Source organism: Hemiscyllium ocellatum, chromosome 12 (assembly GCF_020745735.1).
Source record: "Hemiscyllium ocellatum isolate sHemOce1 chromosome 12, sHemOce1.pat.X.cur, whole genome shotgun sequence".
NCBI classification, from domain to species: domain Eukaryota; kingdom Metazoa; phylum Chordata; class Chondrichthyes; order Orectolobiformes; family Hemiscylliidae; genus Hemiscyllium; species Hemiscyllium ocellatum.
In genome coordinates, this window is record NC_083412.1 from 55,326,284 (window position 1) to 55,353,240 (window position 26,957).

The 26,957-nt window shown below is 39.1% G+C and overlaps 1 protein-coding gene across 5 annotated transcripts in view; it reads left to right on the forward strand.

The window, feature by feature from the left end:
- kdm6a (lysine (K)-specific demethylase 6A) overlaps positions 1-26,957 on the forward strand; it is a 222,964-nt gene that overhangs the window by 176,194 nt on the left and 19,813 nt on the right. For 4 of the 5 annotated variants that reach the window (XR_009645284.1, XM_060833559.1, XM_060833560.1 and 1 more), the window contains 6 exons: positions 2-107; positions 2,217-2,422; positions 3,498-3,565; positions 3,649-3,723; positions 8,736-8,884; positions 25,839-25,953. Coding sequence is in view for 4 of the 5 variants with exons in the window: in XM_060833559.1 (XP_060689542.1) it covers positions 2-107; positions 2,217-2,422; positions 3,498-3,565; positions 3,649-3,723; positions 8,736-8,884; positions 25,839-25,953 (719 nt within the window). In the remaining variant the exon portion in view is untranslated. Of the gene's footprint in view, position 1; positions 108-2,216; positions 2,423-3,497; positions 3,566-3,648; positions 3,724-8,735; positions 8,885-24,854; positions 24,974-25,838; positions 25,954-26,957 lie in introns of those variants that run through there. The other variant, XM_060833561.1, reaches the window with a different exon arrangement.

Here is a 26,957-nt window from a genome sequence, read left to right on the forward strand (position 1 = left end):
GTTGGAGAACAAGCGTGATGCTTTCTTTCCTCCACTTCATCAATTCTGTACAAACCCTAACAACCCTGTTACTGTAATCCGTGGCCTTGCTGGGGCGCTCAAGCTAGGTAGGTGTCTGAATATAAGCAACATAGTATTATTAATGTTTATTATTGTGACTATTTTTCTCATTTTGGGATTGGTTCTTACTGGTGCTGCTTCTTCCTAATGGCATTACGGCTGTTTCTACACCCAAGAGCTGCAATCGTTCAAGAAATTAGCACACCATCACTTTCTTTATTGGAGTTAGAGATAGGCAGTGAATGCTGGCCTAACCAGAGACACCCTGAATGTATGTTGTGTTTGAAAAATATTCAGTGCTGTGCAGCAAAGAATGAATCTCCTTTATAATTTCATCACACCCTGAGTTGGGGATTGCTGTATTTTTGATCTTACTGTTATGTAACGTGACCCAAACAACAGAAATTAATTAACATGAAATTTAGTCATTGAATGGTAGAAGTAATGGATTGGATCTTTCAGTAATCACATATTGATAATTTTGTGAACAATAACATACTTTTAAAGCAATTTCTGCAGTATGTAGTTTCATTGAATTCATCTTTATTTTTGTATTCCTGACCAATAGATATTTCTCAATATATTACTATGTACTCCTATTTTTCCTGACTTTCATCTTTCCTAATGTGGTGATTGTGATAAGGTCAGTCAGGTTACCTCACAAAATAGGAGTTCCCTGATTAAAGCTGTTAAAGTGATAAAATCAGTGAACCATGGCTGACTGAATAAACGGGTTCTGTTCATTCAGAGTTGGCTGGAAATGGGTTCAGTTTGAGGTTTAGACTCTGCATTGCATGCTTTAAATTTTCCCACTGGGAAACTATAGCTAGTTGAAATTCAGAAATGGCAATTCCATCTGATATGGTGGGTGTCTTCAATACTAGAAGGCTCATGGCTGGTTCCTCAGCACTCTGTTATCAGCAGCCCAGAACAGAAAGTTGCATACTGTTAAATTGAAGATGGGGTTTGAGAATTTGAGGGGCAAAAAAAAGGCATATTTACTTTTTATTCAAAATGTTGCAGTTAACTGGCCTGGATCTTTAAGCGGCAATTTCTGTAGAAGGCAGCCAGTGCTTAGTGTCATGGATCCATGTAGGATAAAGATGATAGATATTGGGCAGTGCATTCCAACCTCACTTCCTGTTCATCACCACCTCCACCTGAACTATTCATGTTGCCCACTAATCAGTTCAATGCAGGAAAGGGACTTGCGTTCCTCAGTTGACAACTGCTTTTAACCACTGGCAGATTATAATAATCCTGAGCCTCCCACCTTTAAAATGACTGGGCTGAGTTCATGATGGGCAATTGGTATCGTGGCCAACAGTCAAGAATGCATACCATTCTAATCTGCACATCTAATCCTTTTTTGAAAAAAAAATTTGGCCAAAGTATCATTCTCACTCATTGCCTGCTATTTGTGCAGAATGCAATGTATGAGATGATACTGTGACATTGCAGAAAAACCTTTATTTCTCACTATAATTTATTGAAATTTATAAACTAGGCCCTGAAGTAACAAAAGCTTTGCTTAGTGCTACAGTAACAATTCACAGCATTTGCATTGTGTGTAAACCATTGGCCCATACGTTATAGATCTAATTTTTGAAACAAATTCTGAATTCTCGTAGACATGTTCCTGGGCTACTACTTGACAATGACAAAACAGGCATTTTTAATCTGAAGAAGTGACAAAGAAACTTGTAGTAGTGTTAAGGTACAATTTGGTCTCAGCGGTGTTGGAAACTGTGCCCAGGAGAATGTGAGGACTGCAGATGCTGGAGATCAGAGTCGAGAGTGTAGTGCTGGAAAAGCACAGTAGGTCAGGCAGCATCCGAAGAACTGCCTGACGTCAATTCTCCTGCTCCTCAAATGCTGCCTGACTTGCTGTGCTTTTCCAGCACCACACTTTCGACCTTGAAACTGTGCCCAATTAATACCATCTAAATGTACACTATGGTTAAAATAAGATAAAATCTATCAGAGCTGTAGCAAAATGCCAGTGAAGAGATGGCTGTTGTTTTCGTCCCGTTGCTAATGCAATTTCTTTGTCCTTTGGTTTATTTTGAATTTTTCGTTGAGGGTAAATTTTTTTCTTTCAAAATTTTGATTATGATAATTCATGCACACATTAGTTTAATTTTGGTTTGTTGCAGATTTAGGTCTTTTTTCCACCAAAACTTTGGTAGAAGCAAATAGTGAACATTTAGTAGAAGTGCGGACACAATTGTTGCAGCCAGCAGATGAAAACTGGGACTCCACTGGAACCAAGAAGATCTGGCGCTGTGAGAGTAGTCGATCTCACACCACAATTGCCAAATATGCACAATATCAGGCCTCCTCATTCCAGGAATCATTGCGGGTTAGTCTTCTACTTTCTAATGCTAAATGTACCCCCATAGCATATTAAAAATGTATTTTACATTTGCTAGGGTTTACTTTTATACCTTTGTTTTAAAACATTTGGTATTTTCTCATCCCTTCCATCTCTGTCACAAGCTTGACTATGCAATCCTTTAGCAAGGGTTACCCCTGTCTTGTCTATGTTTCACCCGTGTTGCTGTGATGGTCAAGAAAGTTTAGTAGCACCTTTACTTACTCAGGAAGCTAAGGAAATTTGGCTTGTGCACAAAGGCTATGACCAATTTTTATAGATACACTATGGAATGCATTCTATGTGGATGCATCGCAATGTACTATGGCAACTGCCCTTCCAAGGCCTGCAAGGAACTGCAAGAGTCATGAACACAAACCGGCTTTCCATCCATTGACACCATCTATACTTCCCACTGCCTCAGGAAAGCAACTGACCTAATCAAAGACTCCTACACGGTAATACTCTCTTCCATCCTCTTCTGTCAGGCAGAAGATCTGAAAGTTTGAATACATGTCCAAATAATTTCAAGAACAGCTTTTTCCCTGCTGTTATCAGACTTTTGACCCTCACAAATGTTAATATTGATCTGTCTCACTCAGCACCTTCTCTGTGGTTGTAATACTACTCAGCAATCTGTTCCACTACCCTGACGCGTTTTGTACAGTGTGATCTGCCTGTATAGCATGCAAAATAACACTTTTTTTTCTGTCTCTAACTACATGTGACAATGAGCCAATTAAAATCCTCTCCAAATATTTCATTTTATTGCTTCTACAAACACTATTTCAACAAATATAATACTACATATAATTTCACATACTATGAATTCAACAAAATCTTTTTAATCCGCTATATTGCATAGTAGCTACAATGCAATAAATGCAGACGTCGGTTCAGTGAAACTGAATATGATATCATAAATGTTTGCGTTGATCCCTCCTGTAGGAGTTGCTCAAATGTTAATTACCTGACCAGTGATTAAAAAAGCCACTTCAAATATGTTATCTAATTAATTATGTGTATTTTGTTTTGTTACTTTGAAACATTTTTTAACATGTAGGAGGAAAACGAGAAAAAGAGCAGTCATCACAAAGACCAGTCAGATAATGAATCCACATCCTCTGATAAGTAAGTTTTTTTTGTCACTGAAGGATACGAAGAATTGTGTTTTTAAAAATGAAAATTCATAATTATCACTTTTATATTAACAGTGGTAGCAAAAAAAGGAGAGGTCCTTTCAAGGCCATAAAATTTGGGACCAACATTGATTTGTCAGATGAGAAAAAGTAAGTCTTTGCAATTTTATGTTGATTAAAATGTTCAACACCTCTGTGTAGTCATTGCAATCGGGCATTTGATGATCCATATTAATTGCAAATTGTATTAAAATCATAACACACAGTATGTGGTTGCAGTGCAAATATTGTGAAATGATGACTAATATGAATGTATCTGTTAATGAAGTGATGGAGAGCCTTACATCATTGAAGTAGCATTAAAAGTCAAGGCAATAAATTTAAAACAGAACATATGATTGATGGAATAAACTGCCTAAAGAAGCATATCTTTTATTTGAAGGGAACTGGTTGCCATAATAAAGACCTTCAGATAAGAATGACGCCTGATATGTGTTTGGCTTGTTTTTCTTGCTTCTAATCTGTACATCAACAGTCAAAATTATACTTTGTTCAACATTTTTCACTTTGTAATCATTCTTGAAAAGCGGTGTGGATGAAATGCAGTCTTGATTAAAACAAAACCGTTCATCAAAGGGACACTAATACATCTTAAATTCTGTTTTCAATACTTCTCTTAAATTGTCAGTGAAATCCTGAACTATTGAGACTCACTTAAGTATTCTTTCTAGCTCGATAGATGAAAAGAAAAATACTTTAATTTTATTGCACTGTTTCCCCATGTTGTACAATGTGACAAATTAAAAATAACATGTGGTATGAATGAATGAGTACCAGGTGCAACAGTTGTCTCCCATATTGTTTCCAAGAGATGTGAGAAAATGGTAAATTTGTATTATTTGCACAGTATTGTTTCAGCTTTGGGCTTGCATGTCAGTGATCTGGCATTGTGACCAAAAAAAAGTAAAAATTTGATGAGAGAATGGATCTTCCTTTTTCAGGATTTCATGCACATGCAGCCACACTTTTGTGCATTCTTGGTGTATCATATGTTCAATGTGTTAAAGTAATTGTAAATGTGGCCTTGTGATAAAATTGATCAAATTCATTTGTAAATGTTTTTTCTATGTTAAGTTTCCTTTGTATGTAGCTCTGTCCCAAAATGCCCTCAACCCAATTGTTTATAACAAATGTAGCAGATATATTTAATTGTTGCTAAAGCAGACAGGAATTTGGCAGTGGCATCTGATTCCACTGGGTCTCCAACCTCATTATGTGTTCTAAAATGCACTGAAAGTGTCAATCTGCACTCCTTGTAGATTCGATCATAAGAGGCAGAACTAGTGTAATGGCATAATAAATTGCTCGCTGTACTCTCTAACTGAATAACTGCTTGTATGATTCAGGGGTAATTCCTAGAATAAATTGTTACAGTCCAGATTCAGCCTTTCATGCCTATACTTGCTATTTGTAGGAGCAATTTGGCTAATTCCACTCATTAACATTCCCTGTATTGCAAACCATTTCTCTTAAGGTGCTAATCCAGTTGAATCTGTCATTGCCTTATTCTCAGGTAATGCATTCCCACTCCTCATCACACTGTGTTGCATAAGGTTTTTGCTCACTGTCACACCTCATTAGGGTAGTCAGCTAGAAATCAAACCCCACCAGTACTGGAGTTGTCACAAAAATTAGATTTTATAAAAATATGTAAAATTCCCCAATTTATCCATTTCTTTAAGAGCCGGGTTGACAGAAAGCAGGCTTCAGATTTTTGTACTTCAGCATTACTGACTTTTTAAAAAATTGTTGCAGGTAAACAATTATGAGCCATCAGCATTTAACTCTACAAGTTAAAGCTCTAATGTCCTGATCAAACTTCCTGTGCGTATAAACGCATACACAATTACACACAAAAAAGCATTGCTGTGATGAGTAGAAGGGCAAACTGGGTAGTCAGTGTAACAATTCTTGACCATAGGATTTGCAGAGATGATCCTTGCAAGGACTTGATCCCTTTTTGTCAGATACTTCCCGCTTGCTTGCAGGAGTTATAGAGCAACTGGTTCACAACTAGTAAAATCAGTTAGTAATTAAAAGCCACTGCTGCCAGCAACTGGTTAGAGAAAATAAATACATTTGCTTTAGGCTATAGGTTGGGAAACAGACACCATTGCTCATTCTGGAACCAGTGCTCTATTGAGGAATTGATGGGTCATGGATAACGCCTAAGCCTCTGTGGATTTCAGAAGGCCTGGGGATCAGAAGTGAGCAGGGGAGCCCAGGTCACTTTGGAAAAGAAGATGAAGGTGTGAGAGTAGAGGCCAAGTCTCCATGGGCTTTGGGAGGACCTAGGGGAGTTGGGAGCAAATGGTGGAGACTATTAGGTAAATGAAAAGTTTCTGCTTAAGTGAATATGGAGTGCTTGGTTGAAAGCAAATGAGTTATATAAAATAAAATTTATTGCAAAGTACTTCAAAAATATGCATCATATGAATATGAAAATATTATTGTATGTGATGTGCAGATTTCAGTAATTAGGCATGTTATTATCTTGCTTTTATGGTTCTTTTGTTTTTGCTGGCATCACTGGCAGTTTGAATTTGTTCCCTGTGAGTTCCCCTGCAGTGAACTTGTTGCCTGTCTCTAATTGCAATTGACAGTGATAGAGCGATAGATGGAGTCACATTTGAAAATTGGTTGCGAAGCACTTTACCTATATATTTATGTATTATCCAGCAAAGTGATGTGATTTATTAATATGGGATCATGCCGTAACTCTGTTAAATGCTGAAGAAGTAGAATCACTTTGATACATAGGCATCGATCCACAATCTTGACAGAGAAGATTAATTGATGAGAAATCAAATTTTTTTTCTCCACATGAAGTCTAATAATTCTCTATTTTAAGTGGTCCAGAGGCAGATCCATTTCCCTACAGATTGTAAGTTATACTATAATTACATTAATCCTTGTCATCAAAATATTTTGCTTTCATCCACTTTCAATCCTGTATTGCTGTCCTCTAGTTCTCAACACTTCTGCCAGTGGGAACAGTTTCTCTCTAAATATTCTGTCCAGATGCTTATGATTTAGGACAACTACATCAAAAACACACTCAATGTTTCTTTTCTATTAAGTGATAAACTCGGTTTCTCCTGTTTGTCCATGTAAGAAAAAATCCTTTCCACTAACTACTCTCGTAAATCTTTTCAATTGTAGAATCAGCGCATGAATGAAGTGGAACACTAGACACTGCATTCCCATTTTCAAACTATAAGTTAGTTATTTCTTTCACTTAAATTCTTCAACTAGAGCAGGTTGAATCCCAGTCTTCTGCACAGCTATAGGATTGTAACCATTATCAGGAAACACGTGTCTCGCTCCCATAAGCACGGATGCTAAATTATCAAGAGTTCAGCACTGTAGCTTCAAGTTAAATTTAGACAATATATAGTTACTTTTATATACTAACATACTGAGATTACAGCAACTTTGATCATGAAGCTGCTATCATTTGCGTTTATTGTCGTTTAATGTTGATTTATTTATAACGCTTCAAGCCTTTCTCTTAAACAAGCTTTAGTGATTGTTTTTGCCTTTTAATAATAAAGATGAGAAGTATTTTCAACATTTAGAATTACCGTGGGCAGATTGCATGTCAGTGTGATTAAAAGAATGCAGTACATTACTGAATTTAGTGCAAAATCTAATAGTTGAATGGCAAAAAAATGGAGATGGAGTAAAATTTGAGGAAATGAGGGGTTGCCCACTTTATATAGAATACAGACAGAAGGTTTAAATGGAAAAAATGCATAGTGCTGCAGCACAAAGGAATTTGAATGTCCTGATACATGAGTCACAAAAAATGACCTTGCAGGTACCTCAAGTAATTAGGAGGACAAATCTAAATTCATTTTAAGTAATTTACTGAGTGGTTGTCACCTTTTCTTTAGAATACCTTTTCTGGATCTTTTTGTCTTGTGCTTCCTTTGGCATCCTTGTAACATTATGCTTAAAATTTAGGGTGCAGTAGTTTGTGTAGTTAAGCAGGTTGTGTGCCACTCGCTGATGCCTGTGTGTTAATGCTATGGTATTTCATGGTCGTTGTCGTGGCACTAGAACTTGAGTGTTAATGGTTGCAGAAAAGAAATCAAAAAGCTTAATGCAGAGCTTATGAATTCTGAAACAAGTTGTGGCAAGTTTTTCTCTTTTAAGAAAAGCCCTGTTAATCTTGTCACTTTTTTACGTTGGTTATTAAACTCTGATAAATATGTACCCCTTGACCAACATCACTGTTTAATAACAGATTAGTTGTCATTGTCGTATTCACTATTGAAGATACTTTGTTTTATAATATACTGGATCCATAAAAGGTGCCTTTTACTGCTGTGCCAGAGGATGAGGAATATGTACTTCATAAATGATTATGCTGGATATTGCAGAATGTGAAAGCTGTATGACAATATTGGATTAGTTGTAAGTAATTGAATCTCAGTTTAGAGTGGTAGCAACTGTGCTGTAGTTGGTCTCAGTGTTAAATGCAACCCTCCAACCATTCCCGAACCTTGCCCCCAACCACTTCACTCCTGTTCTTCTTAGCTGTGTTTAAGGATCTAGTGGTGATCCTCAGGTTAGGTTTCAGAACATTACAGTTCCCAGTGATACTGCTGGTAGCTCTTGGGTGTGATTTCTGCACCTGCTTGATGTATGGAGGGGGGTGGTGGGGTGTGCACCACTGGCCCTTGGGGTACTTGAGGTGATATTTAGCGTCTTCCTGTTCTCCATCTGATGCAGGAGCTTCCCCAGTACTAAATTCTAGCAGGTAAAGCAAAGGTTGACTTCTGATTGTAAGGATTTAAGTTAAATATAATTATCACATCACCACATAATTCAGTAATATTGCTTGCTGTCAGAGCTTCAACATGAAACTGTCCAGTGAGGTACATAACAATCTGTTGATACCAATGCAGTAATATTCATATTACCTTAAACAGAATATAATATAGAAAAGTTTCAAATGCTGTTGAGAAAATGATGGCAAAGAATTGGAATATTAATACAGTTTTAAGCTGTCAGATATCTTAAACTGCACAGGTGAATTGGAAATCAACAGCAATATTCTTGGATGTTGCATAAATATTTGCTGCTTGTTTCTCCAGGTGGAAATCGCAGCTCCATGAACTAACAAAATTGCCTGCTTTTGTGCGTGTGGTATCGGCAGGGAACCTGTTGAGCCATGTAGGGCACACCATTCTTGGAATGAACACAGTCCAATTGTACATGAAAGTTCCAGGAAGCAGGACTCCAGGTTAGTGCTATAACATACATAAAATGTAACTACATGGTTGGTAGGTGCAGTTCCATGTCATGACGGTATGTGGCTTGAAGAAACATTGGTGTTCCTGTGTGTCTGCTGCACTTGCTTTCTAGATGGTAGAGATTGCAGAGTTGGAAGGTGCTAACTAAATACACTTGGTAAGTTTTTGCACAGCAAATTGTTTAATGCTGCAGGTGGAATAGAAAGTATTTTACTTATGACAATCTTAACATTACCTTGCCAAATTAACAAGAATGCTGATTTCTCAATTGTATAATACTGCTCATCTGTTCAAGGGAATATTGTGAACCATCTTAATTCTGAAGAAAATGTGAAAAAGAATTCTGCATTGTAATAAAATTGATTTTTTTTGATTATGAAATTCTACCCTTTTAAATGTTTTTCCAACCACCACCACCACTTCTCTGCAGTCATTCGCTTCACTCGCAATACACAGGTACCCCTTATTTAAAGCATGTTCTTTTAGGGCATTGCCATTTCTGTTTACTGAACATGCTCAATCCTTTTTAATTAAAAAAAAACATCATTTGTAACCTTGCTGGCCTTGACTCTCTGTTTTTAAGCAGCTGGGAACCTTTCTAGTGGTCATCTAGGACACTAGTAGGGTTCCTGACTTACAACATATGACCTGTTATGGATTCCACTTGACTAACCTGAGCTGCCAAGTCTTACAATTACTTGGTCTTACTCATGCCAACTCTTGTCCGTATTTGAACCAAGGCTTTAATAAGGTAAGGAGCTGAGTGACCCTTGCACATCACAAACTGAGTGTCACTGAGCAGCTTATTACTAAATAAGTGGTACTTCATAGCTCTCTAGATGATCCCTTCCATTACTTTAATGATCATCGAGAGTAGATTGAGTTGGTAACTAACCAGTTTAGATTTGTCCTGCATTTTGTGCAGAGCACATATCTGAGCAAATTTCCAAATTGTTGAGTAGAGGCCAGTGTTACAGCTGTACTGGAACAGTTTGGCTAGGGAGTCAGCAAATTCTAGTGTAGAAGTCTTCAGTATTCTTGCTGGAATATTATCATGACCCATATCCTATTCAGTGTAGTTATTTTTTGATATCATATGCAATGAATTGAATTGACTGAAGACTGGCATCTGTGATGCAGGGGTCATCTGCAGGAATTGGCTGAAGATTGTTAAAACATTTCAGTCTGCTGTACTTCGTTCTCCATTTTAGAATGGAGATGTTTGTGGAGCCTAGTCCTCCGGTGAGTTGTTCAGTTGTCCACCATCATTCATGGCAGGATGTGGCAAGACTGCAGAGCTTCACTTAGATCAGTTGACTTAGCCCTGTGTACTTTGGATCCTAATTTCTTTTGCAAAATACATTGCTGAACAGATTTCCTGCAACAATTTGAATTTGTGTAATATTTAAGTTGTCATCCACCCTGAAATTCCTAATTTACAAACGTAGACTTGACTGAGTGAGGAGGAAAGACAGTGGAACAGTAATGGCAGGAGACACACAGAGATTCATCCCGAGGAAAAAGAAGCATGATACAGGAAGGATGAAGCAACCATGGCTGACTAGAGAAGTCAGCGATAACATAAAAGCAAAAGAGAAGGCATATAATATGGTGAAGCAGAGGGAAACCAGGGGATTGGGAACGTTACAAAGACCAACAGCAGGCAACAATAAAAAGGAGGGAGAAGATTAAATATGTGGGTAAGTTTGCCAATAATATAAAGGAAGACTGTAAGAGTTTATTTAGATATATAAAGATCAAAAGAGAAGCAAATGTGGATGTTGGGGCTGGAAAATTATGCTGGAGAGAGAGTGGTGGGGAACAAGAAACTGGCTGAGGAAATGAATAATTACTTTCAGTCTTTATGGTGGAAGACACAAGAGTATTCCAAAAAATTAAGAGTGAAGGGACAGAGCTGAGTATGGTGGCCATCACCAAGGAGAAGGTGCTAGAAAAACTGAATGGCCTGAAGGTGGATAAATCACCTGGACTAAATGGACTACACCACAGAGTTTGAAGGGAGGTAGCTGAAGAGATAGTGGAGGTATTTGTGGTGATCTTTCAGGAATCGCTAGAATCAGGAAGGGTCCCAGAGGACTGGAAAATCACTGAAGTGACACCCCTATTTAAAAAGGCAAAAGACAGACTGGTTCGCCCAATCTCGATTGTGGGTTAGATCCTGGAATCCATTGTGAAGGATGAGATTTCTGAATATTTAGAAGTGTCTGGTAAAATAAGGCAAAATCCACATGGTTTCATCAAGGGGAGACCATGCCTGACATATCTGCTAGAATTCTTTGAGAAAGTAGCAAGCAGTTTCGAACAAGGAGAACCAACGGATATTATCTACCTAGACTTCAAATAGGCCTTTGACAAGATGCTGCACAGGAGGTTATTGAGTAAGATAAGGGCCCATGGTGTTCGAGGCAAGATGCTAGCATGGATAGAAGATTGACTCTCTGACAGAAAGCAGAGTGGAAATAAGAAGGTTCTTCTCAAGATGGCAGTCGATGACAAGTGATTTAAAGGCACAGGTAGCATTGAGGAGGCGGTGAGACTACAGAAGGATTTGGACAGATTAGGAGAGTGGCAACACAGTGACAGTCGGACTACAAGATGGGAAAGTGTGAGGTCATGCACTTTGGTAGGAAGAATAGATGCATGGACTATTTTCTAAATGGGGGAAAAAATTCAGAAGTCTGAAGTTCAAAGAAACTTAAGAGTTTTAGTCCAGGATTCTCTCAAGGTAAACTTGCAGATTAAATTGATAGTTAGGAAAGCAAATCAAGATACAAGATGGCATTTATCTTGTCAGGGCTTAATATAAAAGCAGGAATGTACTTCTGAGACTCTATATGGCTTTGGTAAGACCACATTTTGAGTATTGTGCACAATTTTGGGCCCCATATCTCAGGAAGAATGCACTGGCCCTGGAGCGTGTTCAGAGGAGGTTCATGAGAATGGTCCCAGCAATGAAAAGCTTAACATAGAGGGACAGTTGAGGACACTGGGTCTCTACTCGATGGAGTTTAGAAGGATGAAGGGGGATCCAGTTGAAACATGCAGAACATTGAATCGCCTGGACAGAAAATGTGTTTTCATTGGAAGGAGAGACTAGATCCCAAGGGCATGGCCTTTAGAGTAAAGGGAAGACCTTTTAGAACAGAGATAAGGAGAAACTTAATCAGCCAGAGAGTGGTGAATCTATGGAACTCATTGCCACAGAAGGCTGTGGAAGCCGGGTCATTGCTTATATTTAAGACTAGACAGATGGGTTCTTGAGTATCATGGGAATCAAAGGTTTCGGGGAGAAAGCTGGAGAATGGGGTTGAGAAACTTAAGCCATGATTAGATGACAGAGCAAACTCGATGGGCTCAATGGCCTGATACTGCTCCTATGTCTTATGATCTTTCTTACAATTAAAAATTTTGTTGGTGACCCAAAACCTGAGCCGACCCACTTTTCCATGACTTTGCTGACTGTAGTTCTCCTGTCATTATTGTTTATTGCTGTGGATATGTTAAACCTGGTCGCCCTATCATTCTGATGTCTGGTCCCAGAAATTCCCAGGTTAAAGGAGCACTTGTAATCAGGTGTGATGATATCTTGTAATATTTAGTACATGATCTGTTCTACAAAGGATTCATGTTCTTTATCCATAACATTGACATCTATTAATAGTAACTTTTAAATTTTGTGAAGCAACCTGGGCAAATTATCTATGCAATTTCCATATAATCCTCCTGTCAACGGCAAGAGATATCTGCAGAGGTCAGTAACATTTCTTGAACTTGACAAGTTAAATAGTCATTTTATCTCTATTTAACAAAGGAACTTTTAAGAATGCTCAAAAAGTATGTTTTGCATGAGCACTTGGAAGAAGGGACAACCTGAGTAAAAGAGTGATACTAGACATCATGTGCACAGGAAAGCCTCTTGTATTTTTTTGTTCATAGTTTGCAGGGTACTCATTCAGGGCTCATAGTTTGTAAGGCTATGTGCTTCAGGTTGAACTGAACTGAGAGAAGGGGATCCTAATTTAACAACTGCAGATTCAGGGGATTACTGATTGGAGGAAACAAATCAAAAAACTGACCACAGGAAAATGTGTTGTTTGGCTCATGCTTTTTGAAAACAAAAGGTTTGTTTTTGGAAGAACGGATTAGCTGATTAACTGCATGGCTAAGGGAAAGTCAGGGCCAATATATTGGGATATAAACGAGCAAAGTAAGTTAAGGGAAGCAAGTTATCAGTGTTCTGAAGCATAATTTTTGTGTAGTAAAGCAAGTGACCCTGGTTCAAAAAAAGTTATGGCAGCAAAGCACAGACCTATGTTACAGTACTCCAATGCAATGTGGCAAATCATGGAAGCTTCAGTTGCCCTTGGTGAACATTAATGCAGAAAGTGTGTCCAGCTGCAGCTACTGGTGAACTGATCTATGGAGCTGCAGCTGACCTCACTGTGGTGAATGTTGAACAAGTCATCTTCAGTGAAATGATCATAGGCAGAGTGGAGGAAAGCAGGAAATGCAGGATTATGCTGTGGTCATCCTGCTTAATAACAGATTTTGAATGCTATTGGGGAGATAACTGCAGGGGAAAGCAGTGGCAACCAACTTGGCACCTTAGGTGGGACTGCTGCACGAGAGGAGAAGGACGACGATCAGAGGCTTTTGACCAACATAGAAGCAATGTGCTGTAGATATGAGTATCCAAAACAATACAATAATATCTGGATCCCATGAAATTGCTTTACCTGAACTAAACATGTCATCATTTTTCATTTCTAAATGTATTTTTGCTTTTTTCTCATTGACTATATTTGCTCTGTAATAATGGTATATCCCTCCAGATGATATCAAAACTTGTAAAATGATACTGTCCTCCAATTTCACAGGCAGACTCACTTTCTTTAAAGCTGGCAATGAATTATATCCCTGAATTTAAAATGGATTCAGCTTTGTATTCTTTGAACCTATTTTTTACTTTCTTTCTTTGTCTAGGGTTTCAGAGTAACAGTTCAGCCTATTTACGTCTCACATTATTGAGTACCGCCACAATCTAAGACAGTGCACTTGAATGAATAAACAACGAAGACAATCATGGGCCAACTTAACTCTTTAGCCACTAGCATAATATTTTGTTGCTGTTCATCTTTATCATATTCACCCACTGAGACATCTATTTCATGAGTTGCTTCAAATACATTACTCCTTGTCCTTGGACAATCTCTGACAGTGATATTTAGAGTCGCTAAGATTTCTAGATTGAGTTTATTTGGTCTTACATGTAGCATCTCAAACTCCATGGTGCATTCTTCCATGGTCACATTGTCCATCTTCTTAAATTTATCAAATATTGATTACACCTCAGGCTTCCAATACCTCACCATTTTGTAACTGTCCATAAATTGTAATCCCTGCTGTGTAACTGGGTCAGTTGCATCCAGTTCTGAAAATACTTTATTTCTAATTCTAACCATTCCTCGTAATGATACAGCCAAAGCCAGACCTAGGAAAAGCCACCAAGAGTTTACTTTCTGTCAGAGGTAGGAATTGTCTTCTGCTTCCATTATCTTTCCACCTGAAGAGATCAATGCTGATCCTTAAGTTTATCAGACTCGTTTCCATAATGGTGAGTTAGATAGGAAAAGACTTTAAAATTTGCAGAGGTCTCATTGTAGATGTTAGATTATACCTTTTTTCACTTTTCCATTCTTGACCCCTTTCTTGTCCAGAAGCCACCACACCCCACTGAACCCAGCTCTTCATATTTTCTAATCAACCTGTTCAAAAATATTGTTGTACACCTCTGAAGCAGAAGGGACCTTGAGATTATGTCCCCTGGCTCAGAACTAAGGGCCCTCCTAAAGGGACACCAGTTCAAAGCAACTAGATGTTTTTAATTAACCTATTTAGATGTGTTATGATACATCACTGGAGCAAATGGGAATTGAACCCCACTTCCTGACTCAAAGATAGGGACAGTGCCACTGTACCATAAGAGCCCTTTCAAGAAGTCCGCTTTTACAAAAGAGTCCAATGAGCATCACCTGTTCTTGATCAATATGGACCTTTATTTCTAAAACTGCACCCCCCCCCCCCCCCCCCCCCCCCCCCCAGACACTCACTCTTGCCACGCCTCTCTCCCTCTGACCTTCCCCCTCGTGTCCTTTCACCGACCCTTCCTCCCCAATGCTCCCTACCCCTTCCACCCACCTTTGACCCTCCTCACAGGACCTTGAGGGTTCTGGTGAGGGCAACAGTGAGTTTGAGATGAGTAGAAAGGGGTTTTGTTTATAACTATTAGCAAAAAGATTGTTTTAGGCCAGTTACATTCAAGGCAGTCAGCATGGCAAAATTACAGATTTGGAACATTAAACAACTCCTATTATCTATTTTCTTATGAAAAATTATTTTCTCATTTAGTACAGCATTTATTTAGTAACACAGAGTGCCAAGCAGTAATAGTTGCACATATCCAGCAAGAAGGTAATCAGTAGTTAAGATGGACGACTTGTATAAAATACACTGGCTGGATATTGAGGTCAGGTTGGTGATTTGATATGTTTGACCCATAACAGATAATAACAGAATGTGAACAAAAGGAAAAGTAATATGTTTACTTACTTGAATTCTACTCAGTTGAAATGACCTTATAGAGTATTTGCACTGAAAACAAAAAATGCTAGAGATCAAAGTGGGTTAGGCAGCATCCATGGAAAGAGAGAAAGCTAATGTTTAGAGTCTCGATGACTTCATCAGAGCTGCAGATTGTAAATGCTATAATCTTCAGACCTTGCACTGTAGTGATTTTGACATTTTGTACTTTGTGCACATTATTCCATGACCCAAACAGTTTTTGACCTTTTTTACTCATGTTCATGTCTATAAAAAGTGCATTATTAACAAGATTTAATGTTTTCCAAAAGCTCACCTCAGATACATATGAGAAAGATGTCAGCTAAAACACTTCTATTTTTCTGGGGAAATGATCAGTAATTCAAGCAAATATATTTTGACATTATTGGAAACTATTGTAGAAGCTCTTCTATCTCAGGTTATTAGGTTTATCTTGCATCAAGATAACATGTTAGAGACTGGAGGTGAATTCTGATCCACCTAAGGCCTTTAAAGCATTTTGAAGAAAAGTTAAGGTAAAATTACTAACTTAAATATTGCATCTGAGGAACTGTGTCCAGTGCATAAAGACCAGCAATACATAAATGTCAAAGATAGTGTAGGACTAGTTTCTGTCAAACTTTTGGAATATTAAGCTTCTAGCAGAGTTACTGAAACAGAATATTTTATTCTTTTTTTTACAGTAAGTCATTCCATTTTTTGTATATTACATGTGTACCTGGGTTTAGAGGCTAAGTAAAGATCAACTTTGACTTCATCCTCACCAACATGGAATGAGGAGGTTAACATAAATGAGATGGGTATCACTGCAAAGCTCCTAAATTTGGAACTTGCTCCCTAACTCCCCCTATCTCTCTTTCTTTTTCCTCCTTAAATCCCTCCTTGAAACCGTTTCTCTTCAACCAAACTTTTGATTATTTTCTTTAATATATCCTTTTTTTGTCAGTGTTCTATCCTGTTTGCCAGTTTGCTTAATGACTCTTATTGGGATGATGTTAGAGCCTATTATAAAGGATGTAATAATGGAGTATTGAGAAATGCATAATATGATCTAGTTATGATTGACAAATTTATTAAAATAATTAGAATATTAGGAGGAAACAAGTAGGATAGATAATGGGTAAGCAGTGAATGTAATATTGTTGGATTTGCACTGGATATTTGGTAAGGTATCACAAATTAGGCTACTTAAGATAAGTGCCCATGGTGTTGGATGTAGCATATTAGCATGGGTTAAGGATTGGCTAACAAATAGAAGATAGAGTCGGAATGTTTGGGAATGGAGAGCATTTTCAGGGTGGCAACCTATAACTAGTGGTATGTGATCTGAATCAGCGCTGGGTTCATAACTATTTGCTGTATATTTTTGAATGAGGTGGATGGGCAAAGCCAGTATACTATACCAAGTTTGTGGGTGATAGAAAAATCTGCAGGGGAATATGGGCAGGTTAAGTGAGTGACAAAAATTTTGTAGATGGATGTTATGTGAAGAAATGAGATTCTGCACTTTGAGTATTATATAATTGGGCTGAGAAGTGGCAGATGGAGTTTTAGATTAGATTACTTACAGTGTGGAAACAGGCCCTTCGGCCCAACAAGTCAACACCGACCCGCCGAAGCGCAACCCACCCATACCCCTACATTTACCCCTTACCTAACACTACGGACAATTTAGCATGGGCAATTCACCTGACCTGCACATCTTTGGACTGTGGGAGGAAACCGGAGCACCCGGAGGAAACCCACGCAGACACGGGGAGAACGTGCAAACTCCACACAGTCAGTCGCCTGAGTCGGGAACTGAACCCGGGTCTCGGGCGCTGTGAGGCAGCAGTGCTAACCACTGTGCCACCGTGCGTTTTATTCAGATAAATGCGAGGTGCTGCATTTTGGGAAAGCAAGTCTTAGCAGGACTTATAAAATGGTAAGGTCCTAAGAAGTGCTGCTGAACAAAGAGACCTTGGAGTGCAGGGTCATAGCTCCTTGAAAGTGGAGTCGCAGGTAGATAGGATAGTGAAGAAGGTGTTTGGTATGCTTTCCTTTATTGGTCAGAGTATTGAGTACAGAAGTTGGGAGGTCATGTTGTGACTGTACGGGACATTGGTTAGGCCACTGTTGGAATATTGCGTGCAGTCCTGGTCTCCTTTCTATCAGAAAGATGTTGTGAAGCTTGAAAGGGTTCAGAAAAGATTTACAAGTATGTTGCCATGGAGAGGCTGAACAGGCTGGGGCTGTTTCCCTGGAGCGTCGGAGGCTGAGGGGTGACCTTATAGAGGTTTACAAAATTGAGGGCATGGATAGGATAAATAGACAAAGTCTTTTCCTTGGGGTCGGGGAGACCAGAACTAGAGGGCATAGGTTTAGGGTGAGAGGGGAAAGATATAAAAGAGACCTAAGGGACAACTTTTTCACGCAGAGGGTGGTACGTGTATGGAATGAGCTGCCAGAGGATGTGGAGGCTGGTACAATTGTAACATTTAAGAGGCATTTGGATGGGTATATGAATAGGAAGGGTTTGGAGAGATATGGGCCGGGTGCTGGCAGATGGGACTAGATTGGGTTGGGATATCTGGTCGGCATGGACGGGTCGGACCGAAGGGTCTGTTTCCGTGCTGTACATCTCTATGACTCTAAATGGAAAAGACTGCAGTAAACTACAGGACAGAGGGATTTTGGTGTCCTTATTTGTGAATCGCAAAAGCTAGCATCCAAATTTAGCAGATAATAGGGAAGCCAAATGGAATGTTAGTTTTTGTTTCAAAGGAAATGATGTATAAAAGTTGGGAGATTGTTCTAAAGCTGCAAAAAATGTGAACAAAGGTGTCCTGGCATTGGAGACATTTCAGAGACTATTCACTGAGCTAATACCAAGTGTGGAGGGACTATGATCATAGGTTGAGTAGATTTGAAATATAGAAGACTGAGAAATGAGCTTTTTGAAATGTACAAGATTCTTAGACTTGACAGAGTATGTGTGAAATGGTTGTTTCCCCTTATGGAAAAGTCTAGAACCATAATCCCAGAATAAGGGGCCGCCCAACTGGGGGGACATGGTGTAGAGGAATTTCTTCTTTTTTGAAGATGTTGAATCTGTGAAATTCTTTCCCATGGAGAGCTGTTGAGTTGAGGTCATTCAGTATATTCAAGGCTGAGGTAAATTTTTAGTAAATATGGAAATCGAGAGGTATAGGAAAAAGGCATGAAAGTGGAAATGAGGATTAGCAGATCAGCCACAATTTTGTTGAATGGCAGAGCAGACTTGATGAACTGAATGGCCGACTTCTGCTCATTTGTCTAATGGTCGAATGGTTTGATATTGCTCCTTTGAATCATTTTAAGACATTTTGCCGTATACCTTTAAGCTGTTGATATATGCAAGAGTATAAGGCAAGTCACTGCAGTCTGAAGGCTGTCAGCCTGAGCTGCTCAAAAGGAGATATCATAAACTCTGGGCATCTAATTTAGCCTTCCTAAAGTGAGAATTATGCTGTGGACTGGAGAGTTGCTGAAATAAATGTACATTTATTTCCAAAAAGGTGAAGGATAAACAGTATACTATTAATGGCTTATCAAATCTCAAATCATTTAAGGGATGCTTAATCTCGATGCTTAGAATAGGCATTGTTATTTTTAAGTACTAGTGGTAATACTGGTACTTAAAAATAACAATGAGAGAATCTGAGCAGGGAGACAGGAAGAAGAAACAAGGATAGAAACAAAAGGCAGAAATGTAAGTAGCAGGAGTGGAAGGCCAATAAAACAATTGGGAACCTATTACAAAATAGAGCTAAGATGGAGGGGCAACTTTCTCCATACACAGGGTGGTATGTATATGAAACATGCTGTCCGAGGAAGTGGTAGAGGCAGTTACAAGTGCAACATTTAAAAGGCATTTAGATGAGTACATGCACAAGTAAGATTTGGAGGGATATTGATAGAAAGTGAGGACTGCAGATGCTGGCAGTCAGAGTCTAAAGTGTGGTGCTGGAAAAGCACAGCCGGTCAGGCAGCATTTGAGAAGCAGAAGAATCGATTTTTGGGGCATAAGCTATTCATCAGGATAATGTGTGGGGTGATGGGGGTGGGGGGAGGGGGGTTGCAGCCCCGAGCCTCCAACTCAGCACCACTTTCCTGACCTGTCCATCACCTTTCCCATCTATCCGCTCCACCCTCCTCTCTGAAACCTCCCTCATCTTTATCAACCTATTGCATTCTTAGCTACCTTCCCTCTAGCCCCACCCCCTCCCGTTTATCTCTCAACACCCTGGCCTAAACTTTTCCAGCAGCACATTTGACTTAGCAGGATATTGAGCAAAGCCAGGCAAATGGGGCTCATTCAGTTTTGGAGACCTGGTTGGCATGGACATTTCATGCCGAACCTATTTCGATGCTGTATGTCACTAGGACTGTACGATTAATAAAGTTTAAAAAAAACCTAAGTCCAAAGACTGTGCCTTAATGCGTGGAATATTTGCAATAAGGTCAATACATTTGCTATGCAAATTGATATAATTGATAGTAATAAAGTTTCAATTACAGAGACAAGGCTACAGGGTGACTAAAGACATTTGTTATTTAGGAAGGATAACAAAGGTAAGGAGGTGAGGTAGTGTTATTAGTAAAGCAGTTAATTAAATGGTGAGGAATTGGTATTGACTGGAGATCTGTTTGAGTGGAGATTATAATCACCATTTGGCAGAAACCATTGGTGGGGGGTGTTTCTAGACCCCCAAAAACAGCGGAACTGTAAGGGAAGGCATTAAGAAAGAAATCCGAACTTCATGGCAAAAGGGCACAACTGCAGTTGTGGAAGACTTTTTGAAGAATTTAGATTGGACAAACAAAACTAGCAATGGTATTGTGGGAGAGGACTTCCTGGAGTGTGTACTTAATGCTTTTTTAAAGATCAATACAGGAAACAACTAGCGCAGACTACTCTGGACTGTGTATTGCGCAATGATAAAGTATTAATTTGTAATCTGTCTAAACCCTTGGGGAAGAGCAACTGTAAAATGATGGAATTCTACATAAAGATGGAGAGTGACGTAGTTGAATGCAAAATTAGAGTCCTGAATCTAAATAAAGGGAGCTATGAGGTGCGAGTTGATAAGTTAGAGAACATTGCTAAAGGGATTGATGATGGACAGCTAATGGTTCATGTAATTCATGTTCATTTTCCTTAAGTAACAATTCTTCCTGTCTGATGCAAAACCAAAAGCGGCCTTGTAAGCATTTAGGGATAGTATTAGATCTAAAGAGAAGATGTACAAAATTGCAGGAGAAAGCAACAAACCCGAAGATTGAGAGCAAAGGTTGATCAAAAGGGGAAGATCGTGTGAGACTACAATTGTGGGGAACATTGAAGATTTCATGGCCAGTTTCTATAAAAACGTTAAGAGTAAAAAATTAATAAAGACAAGTTAGGTCACTACTCTTCAGAACTTAGATACTTTTCGTTTTTGCCTCATAAAAGTGGGCACATACGTTAAGAATCAGTGGTCTCATGGGTTTGCAGAATTGAAGGAAATCAGTATTTAAAAGGAAACAGTGCTGAGAAAATTAAAGCTTGATAGATCACCAGGGTCTGATATCTATATCCCAGAGTACAAAAGGAAGTGGCCCTGGAAATATTAGATGCATTGGTCATTTTTCAAAATTCTGCAGACTCTGGAACAGCTCGCCCAGATTGGTGGCTGTTGAGGGAAGGGAGCGATTAGAATTGCAGACCAGTTAGACCAACATTAGAATTATAGGAAAGTGCTAAAGCCTATTATAAACGATGTGGTAACAGAATATTTGGAAGCATTAACATGATTGGTCAAGCCAGCATTGATTTATGAATGGCTAATCATGCTTAGCAAATTTACTGTCATTTCTTGAGGATGTAGCTCAGTAGGTGATGGAGAAGCAGTAATATGGTGTATTTTGATTTTCAGAAGACTTTTTAAGAGCACTCATAGGAGGTTAGTGGGCAAAGTTAAAACACATACGATGGTTTAATATATTTAGAGACAAAAAAACTGCAGCTGCTGGAATCCAAGGCAGACGAGCAGGAGGCTGGAAGAACATGGCAAGCCAGGCAGCATCAGGAGGTGGAGAAGTCAACATTTCACATGTAAGCCTTCTCCAGGACTGGGGGTGAGTGTAAGGGGAGCTGGACATGGTATGGAGGGGTGGGGGAGGTTTTGGTGGTGAGGTAAGGATAAGTGAACACAGGTAAGGGATACAACCTGGTTGGTCGATGGGATGAATGAATTTGATTGGTAGCTGGAAGGAAGAGTCGATCAGAGAAATGTGGAAGGGTGGGGGAGGACCTGGGAAGGGACTTGGGGGATGGGAAGAGAGGTTATTTGAAATTGGAGAACTCCATGTCGAGTCCTCCAGGCTGTAGGATGAGATGCTGTTCCTTCAATTTGCCATCTGATTCGCTGTGGCATTGGAGGAGGCCAGGGATGGTCATGTCAGAAAAGTAGTGGGAAGGGGAATTAAAATCTGTGGTGACTGGGAGGTCAGGTCATTGTATATTGGCATGGATTCAGAATTGGTGGACAGACAGGAAACAAAATGAAGATAAATGGGTCTTTTCTTTTCGGATGGCAATATTGGGAGGTCATGTTGTGGCTGTACAGGACATTGGTTAGGCCCCTGTTGGAATATTGCATCCATCTCCTTCCTATTGGAAAGATGTTGTGAAACGTGAAAGGATTCAGAAAAGGTTTACAAGGATGTTGCCAGGGTTGAAGGATCTGAGCTATAGGGAGAGGCTTTCTCTGGAGCATTGGAGACTGAGTGGTGACCTTATAGAGGTTTATAAAATCATGAAGGGCATGCATAGGATAAATAGACAAAGTTCTTTCCCTGGGGTGGGGGTGTCCAGAGCTAGAGGGCATCGGTATAGGGTGACGGGGAAGATATAAAAGACACCTAAAGGGCAACTTTTTCACACACAAGGTGGTACGTGTATGGAATGAGCTACCAGAGGAGGTGGTGGAGGCTGGTACAATTGCAACGTTTAAGAGACATCTGGATGGGTATATGAATAGCAAGCGTTTGGAGAGACATGGGCCAGGTGCTGGCAGGTGGGACTGGATTGGGTTGGGATATCTGGTCGGCATGGACGAGTTGGGCCAAGAGGTCTGTTTCCGTGCTGCATATCTCTGTCTGTATGACTAGTAGGTGACTGCAAGGATCATGCTTGAGCCTCATCTATTTACAATATACATAATTAACCAGGGTAAGGGAGCCAAGTGCAACATTTATAAGTTTGCTGACTACACAAAACTCAGCGGGGTTTATGAAGAGGATACAAGGAGACTTCAAGGTGATTTAAACAAGTTGAGTGGGCAAACACAGAATGCAATACCTTGTGGCTAAATGTGAAGTATACACTGAAAAACAGAAAGCAAGACTATTAAATAAATCACAATATGTTAGAAATGTGAATGTGCACCAGTCAATGAACTTATGTAGGTGCAGCAAGCAATTGGGTAGGCAAACAGTATTTCGTGAGATGATTCAAGTGGACAGGTATGGATGTCTTATTTAGTGAGACCACGTCTAGGCTACTGAAAACAGTCTAGGTGTCGCTACCTACGAGAGGATATACTTGCAATAGAGAAAATGCAGCAGAGGTCCACTAGGTTGGCAGGACTGCACTGAGAGATATTGATTCAAATGGACCTGTATTCACAAAAGTTAAGAAGGATGTGAAGGGATCTGATAGAAAAAAAAATTAGACTAGATGCAAGGAGGATGTTTGCCCTGGTAGCATCGTCTAGAAGCAGTGTCACAGTCTTGGGAACTGGGGTAGACCATAGGATTGAGAATTGTAAGAACAGAACTAAATAAATGCTAATTAGATGGTCAGAGATTGCTTCCTTTTGGCTAGTTAAGAGTCCTAGTCTCTCAGCATGTTATTGAACTGGAGAGGGTTCAGAAAAAAATTACCAGAATGTTGCTGAGACTGGAGGTTCTGAATGACAAGAATAAGTAGGATAGGCTGTGACCTCTTTCACTGGAGTATAGGAGGTTGAATGGTCTCCTTATATAGAGGTTTATAAAATCAGGGGCATAGTTAAGGTGAATAGCAAGGGTCTTTTCCCCTATGGTGGGGGGAGTTCAAAGCTAGAGTTTTTATTTTTAATTCTGAGAACAAAGATTTAAAGGGACCTGGGGGGGGGCAACCTTTTCACACATTCTGACGTGAAATGAGCTGCCAGAGGACGTGGTAATGCAGGTACAGTGACATCATTTTAAAAGACATTTGGACAGGTCCATAAATAAGAACAGTTTAGCGGGCTATGGGCCAAATGCAGGTAAGTGTGGCTAGTTTAATTTGGAAAACTTGTTTGGCATGGACAAGTTGGACTGAAGGATCTGTTTTCATGCTGTATGACTCTGACTGAAATGAAGAACAACTCAAAGGGAAATGAACCTATGCAAATATCCTCTACGTAAGGCTATGAAGTTTAAGTCATTGAATATTTTCAAGAAAAATTTTTTAAAGATTTTAAAGACTTAAAGGGGGATAGAGAGAAAGTCAAAATATGACGTTAAGATAGGGGATTGGCCACTATCCTATCGAGTGACAGAGCAGGCTCAGAGCCATTTGGCTTACCCCTGCTCCTAGTTTCTATTATAGAAAAAACTTGCACCACTTCAACAACTACCATTGCCATAAGGCTTGCCTTACATCCCATTAAGTAGTCACTACTGTAATGTAGAAATGCAGAGGCCTTTTTTTTCTCCACAATGAACTCCCATAAACTGAACTGTGACACATTATTAGATTGTTTAGTTTGATGATCTTGGTTGAAGAACAAGGAGGAAATCCAAACTGAAGCCTAAAACAAAGTGTCAAGTTTTGAGAATAAAAATCTGAAAGTGGCAATATTCCAGAATTGTTCAGTATGAATATAACGTACTTAGAACGTTTCTAGAAATCTATGGGGAGAGACATATTGTGACGTTACGTATTTCCTCTTGAAGAAATTCACTAAAATAATACTTGTATCTAAAATGTATTGTGCAAATTGACAACTAAACAATAACAGACACGGACAAGCAAAAGAATGTGATCCATAAACCTGTTAATAAATGATTATATATGTGCTACGCTTAGTGAGTTTGGGTTGCAGGGGATTTTCAGCATACCTTTTACCGTCTGCATTATGGAAGTATCAGAAAAGTAGAGAAATAATTTAACATTTATTTGGTAGCTAAAGCAGTTTTATGCTTTTTTTTGTTTTGCATTGAGCACAGAAGAGTGGTAATGAAGCGGAGATCTGTGGCTTCTAATCACCCTTCTTCCTTTTGCAGTGTGTTGGCAGTCCAGTTGGTCGTTTGCTCTGCATCTGGCATTAACTCTTGGAACCCAACAGAGGTCAGGTCCTGGGCAGTGATGATACGCAGAGCTTGCCCCCATACAGTGGTTATGTGCAGGTGGTGGCAGACATTGAATTTCACAATGAAATGTTATCAAAATATACAAAGCACTGTGCAGTCCTTTGGGAGTTGATTAGAAAAACTATTACATAATGACCTAACTGAAAACTCAGGAGGAAGCTATGGTTCTTAGAACCATGCAATTTCTTTGTTTAAAAGCCAGACAAGCAACAGAAAGTAAACAGTAATTTAGTCTCAATTTGCAAAATTAACAAACCACTTGAATTTCATTGATTTTAAAATCTGGAGTTTTTGCTTTATGTTATTCCCTTGTAATCAACTACCATTTATCAAAAGTTCTAATTGAACTCCCAACTGTTGAAAAAATTAGGAGCTTAGGTTTAGAAAACTGTTTAATATTTGACATTATTAGAGTTAAATAACCCCAATAAGAGCTTTAAGTAACTGATACCTTCTGAATAGTTTACAGATTTATGTTGTTTTCTTAAGAAAGTAATGTACCTCCGTATGCAGCAAGTGATGCATTAATTGGATTAGCAGTGATACTTATCAATTTGTAGGAAATACGGGGGGAACTCGCATGCCAGCTATAATGGATAAGACATCTAGGTTTTATACGTATGTAACAGCAATAACTTGGCCCTCTGAGATTAAACAGCATTCAGTGAACAATATAGATAATGCAAACTTGTAGGGATTAATTTTGCCATGAGATGGATAAGAATTGAAATGATAGAAGGAACTATGCACTAGGGCAGGTTTTTTATTTTTGTTTTGCAATGCTATTTAATTTGACAGATCACAAAATACTGAGCAGAAGTTTGTAAATGGAAACTTGATCAATGCATTTAAATTTTCATTTTTAGCCACTCTTCACTGTTTTGCTTTTACTTACAGGTCATCAAGAAAACAACAATTTCTGCTCTGTTAATATTAATATAGGTCCTGGAGATTGTGAATGGTTTGCTGTACCTGAATCATACTGGGCAGTTATGAATGACTTCTGTGAAAAGTAAGAATGTTTTGCCAGTAAGCATGCTTTTTTAAGCAGCTCTATTTTAAAATGATTTGAAAAGTATGAGAAAAATATGTCAGTAATCATAGTGCGAACATGTGACATAAAGCCTAAATATTTTCTCCTTTCCAAAGAGCAGTTTAAGATCTTGTAAAGAAGATTGTGTGGGGATGCTGAGTTTTCCTTGCAGCAATATGGTGGGGATTGATCTAGCACAACCTACCACAGCTTCAATATCATATCATATGATTTTCACAAATGGTGGAAGATGACAGCAGAGTAGCATCCTCCAGCCCATCTGCTCTGCCCATTTTTCTTTCTTTTTCTTCTATTTTTCTTTCTCTCAGTACTTTGCTTTTTCCCTTTGGTATTCCTCTTCGACTCCGGCTTCCAGCAAGCAGCAGCTCCTGATATTAGCAAGGTGACCCGGTGCAGTGGTCTCCTGACGTGGCATGGCAACCTTCTGGCCCCTTGCAGGGACCTCCCACCGTGCCATGTCACTGACATGGTGTAGAGGCAAGGCCCACTGCAGACTGGAAGCTAGTTGCTTGCGTGGTGTGCTGAATTGAACTATTATTTCTGTAATGCTGGACATTTTTATTTCATAATAGTGAAGAAACTGCCTTTGTACGTTTGTATCTGAGTCAGTGCTGTAATTGGCAGTGTATAAACCTTCCATTATACTCCATTGAGTATATGTAACAAAGGCTATTCTATTCTCCAAAAAACAACAAAATCCATCTTCATTGCATTGCCCTTTTTTGCTTTTGTCTCCTGTTATCTGTTATTGAAAAGCTTGTTCGTGAACTGGTTAAATCCAGATTCATGTTTTCCTTCCATTCAATTCTTAAACTACTCCCATAGACTTGAGCTTAATCAAAACTCTGTCCATGACTTAATCCACACCAGGTTCCATTTAACCCATCACCCCTATGTTCTTTCTCTTGCACAGGCAAGCAAATTCTTGTGGAAGCATTTAATTCCCTTGATGATCTCTCCCC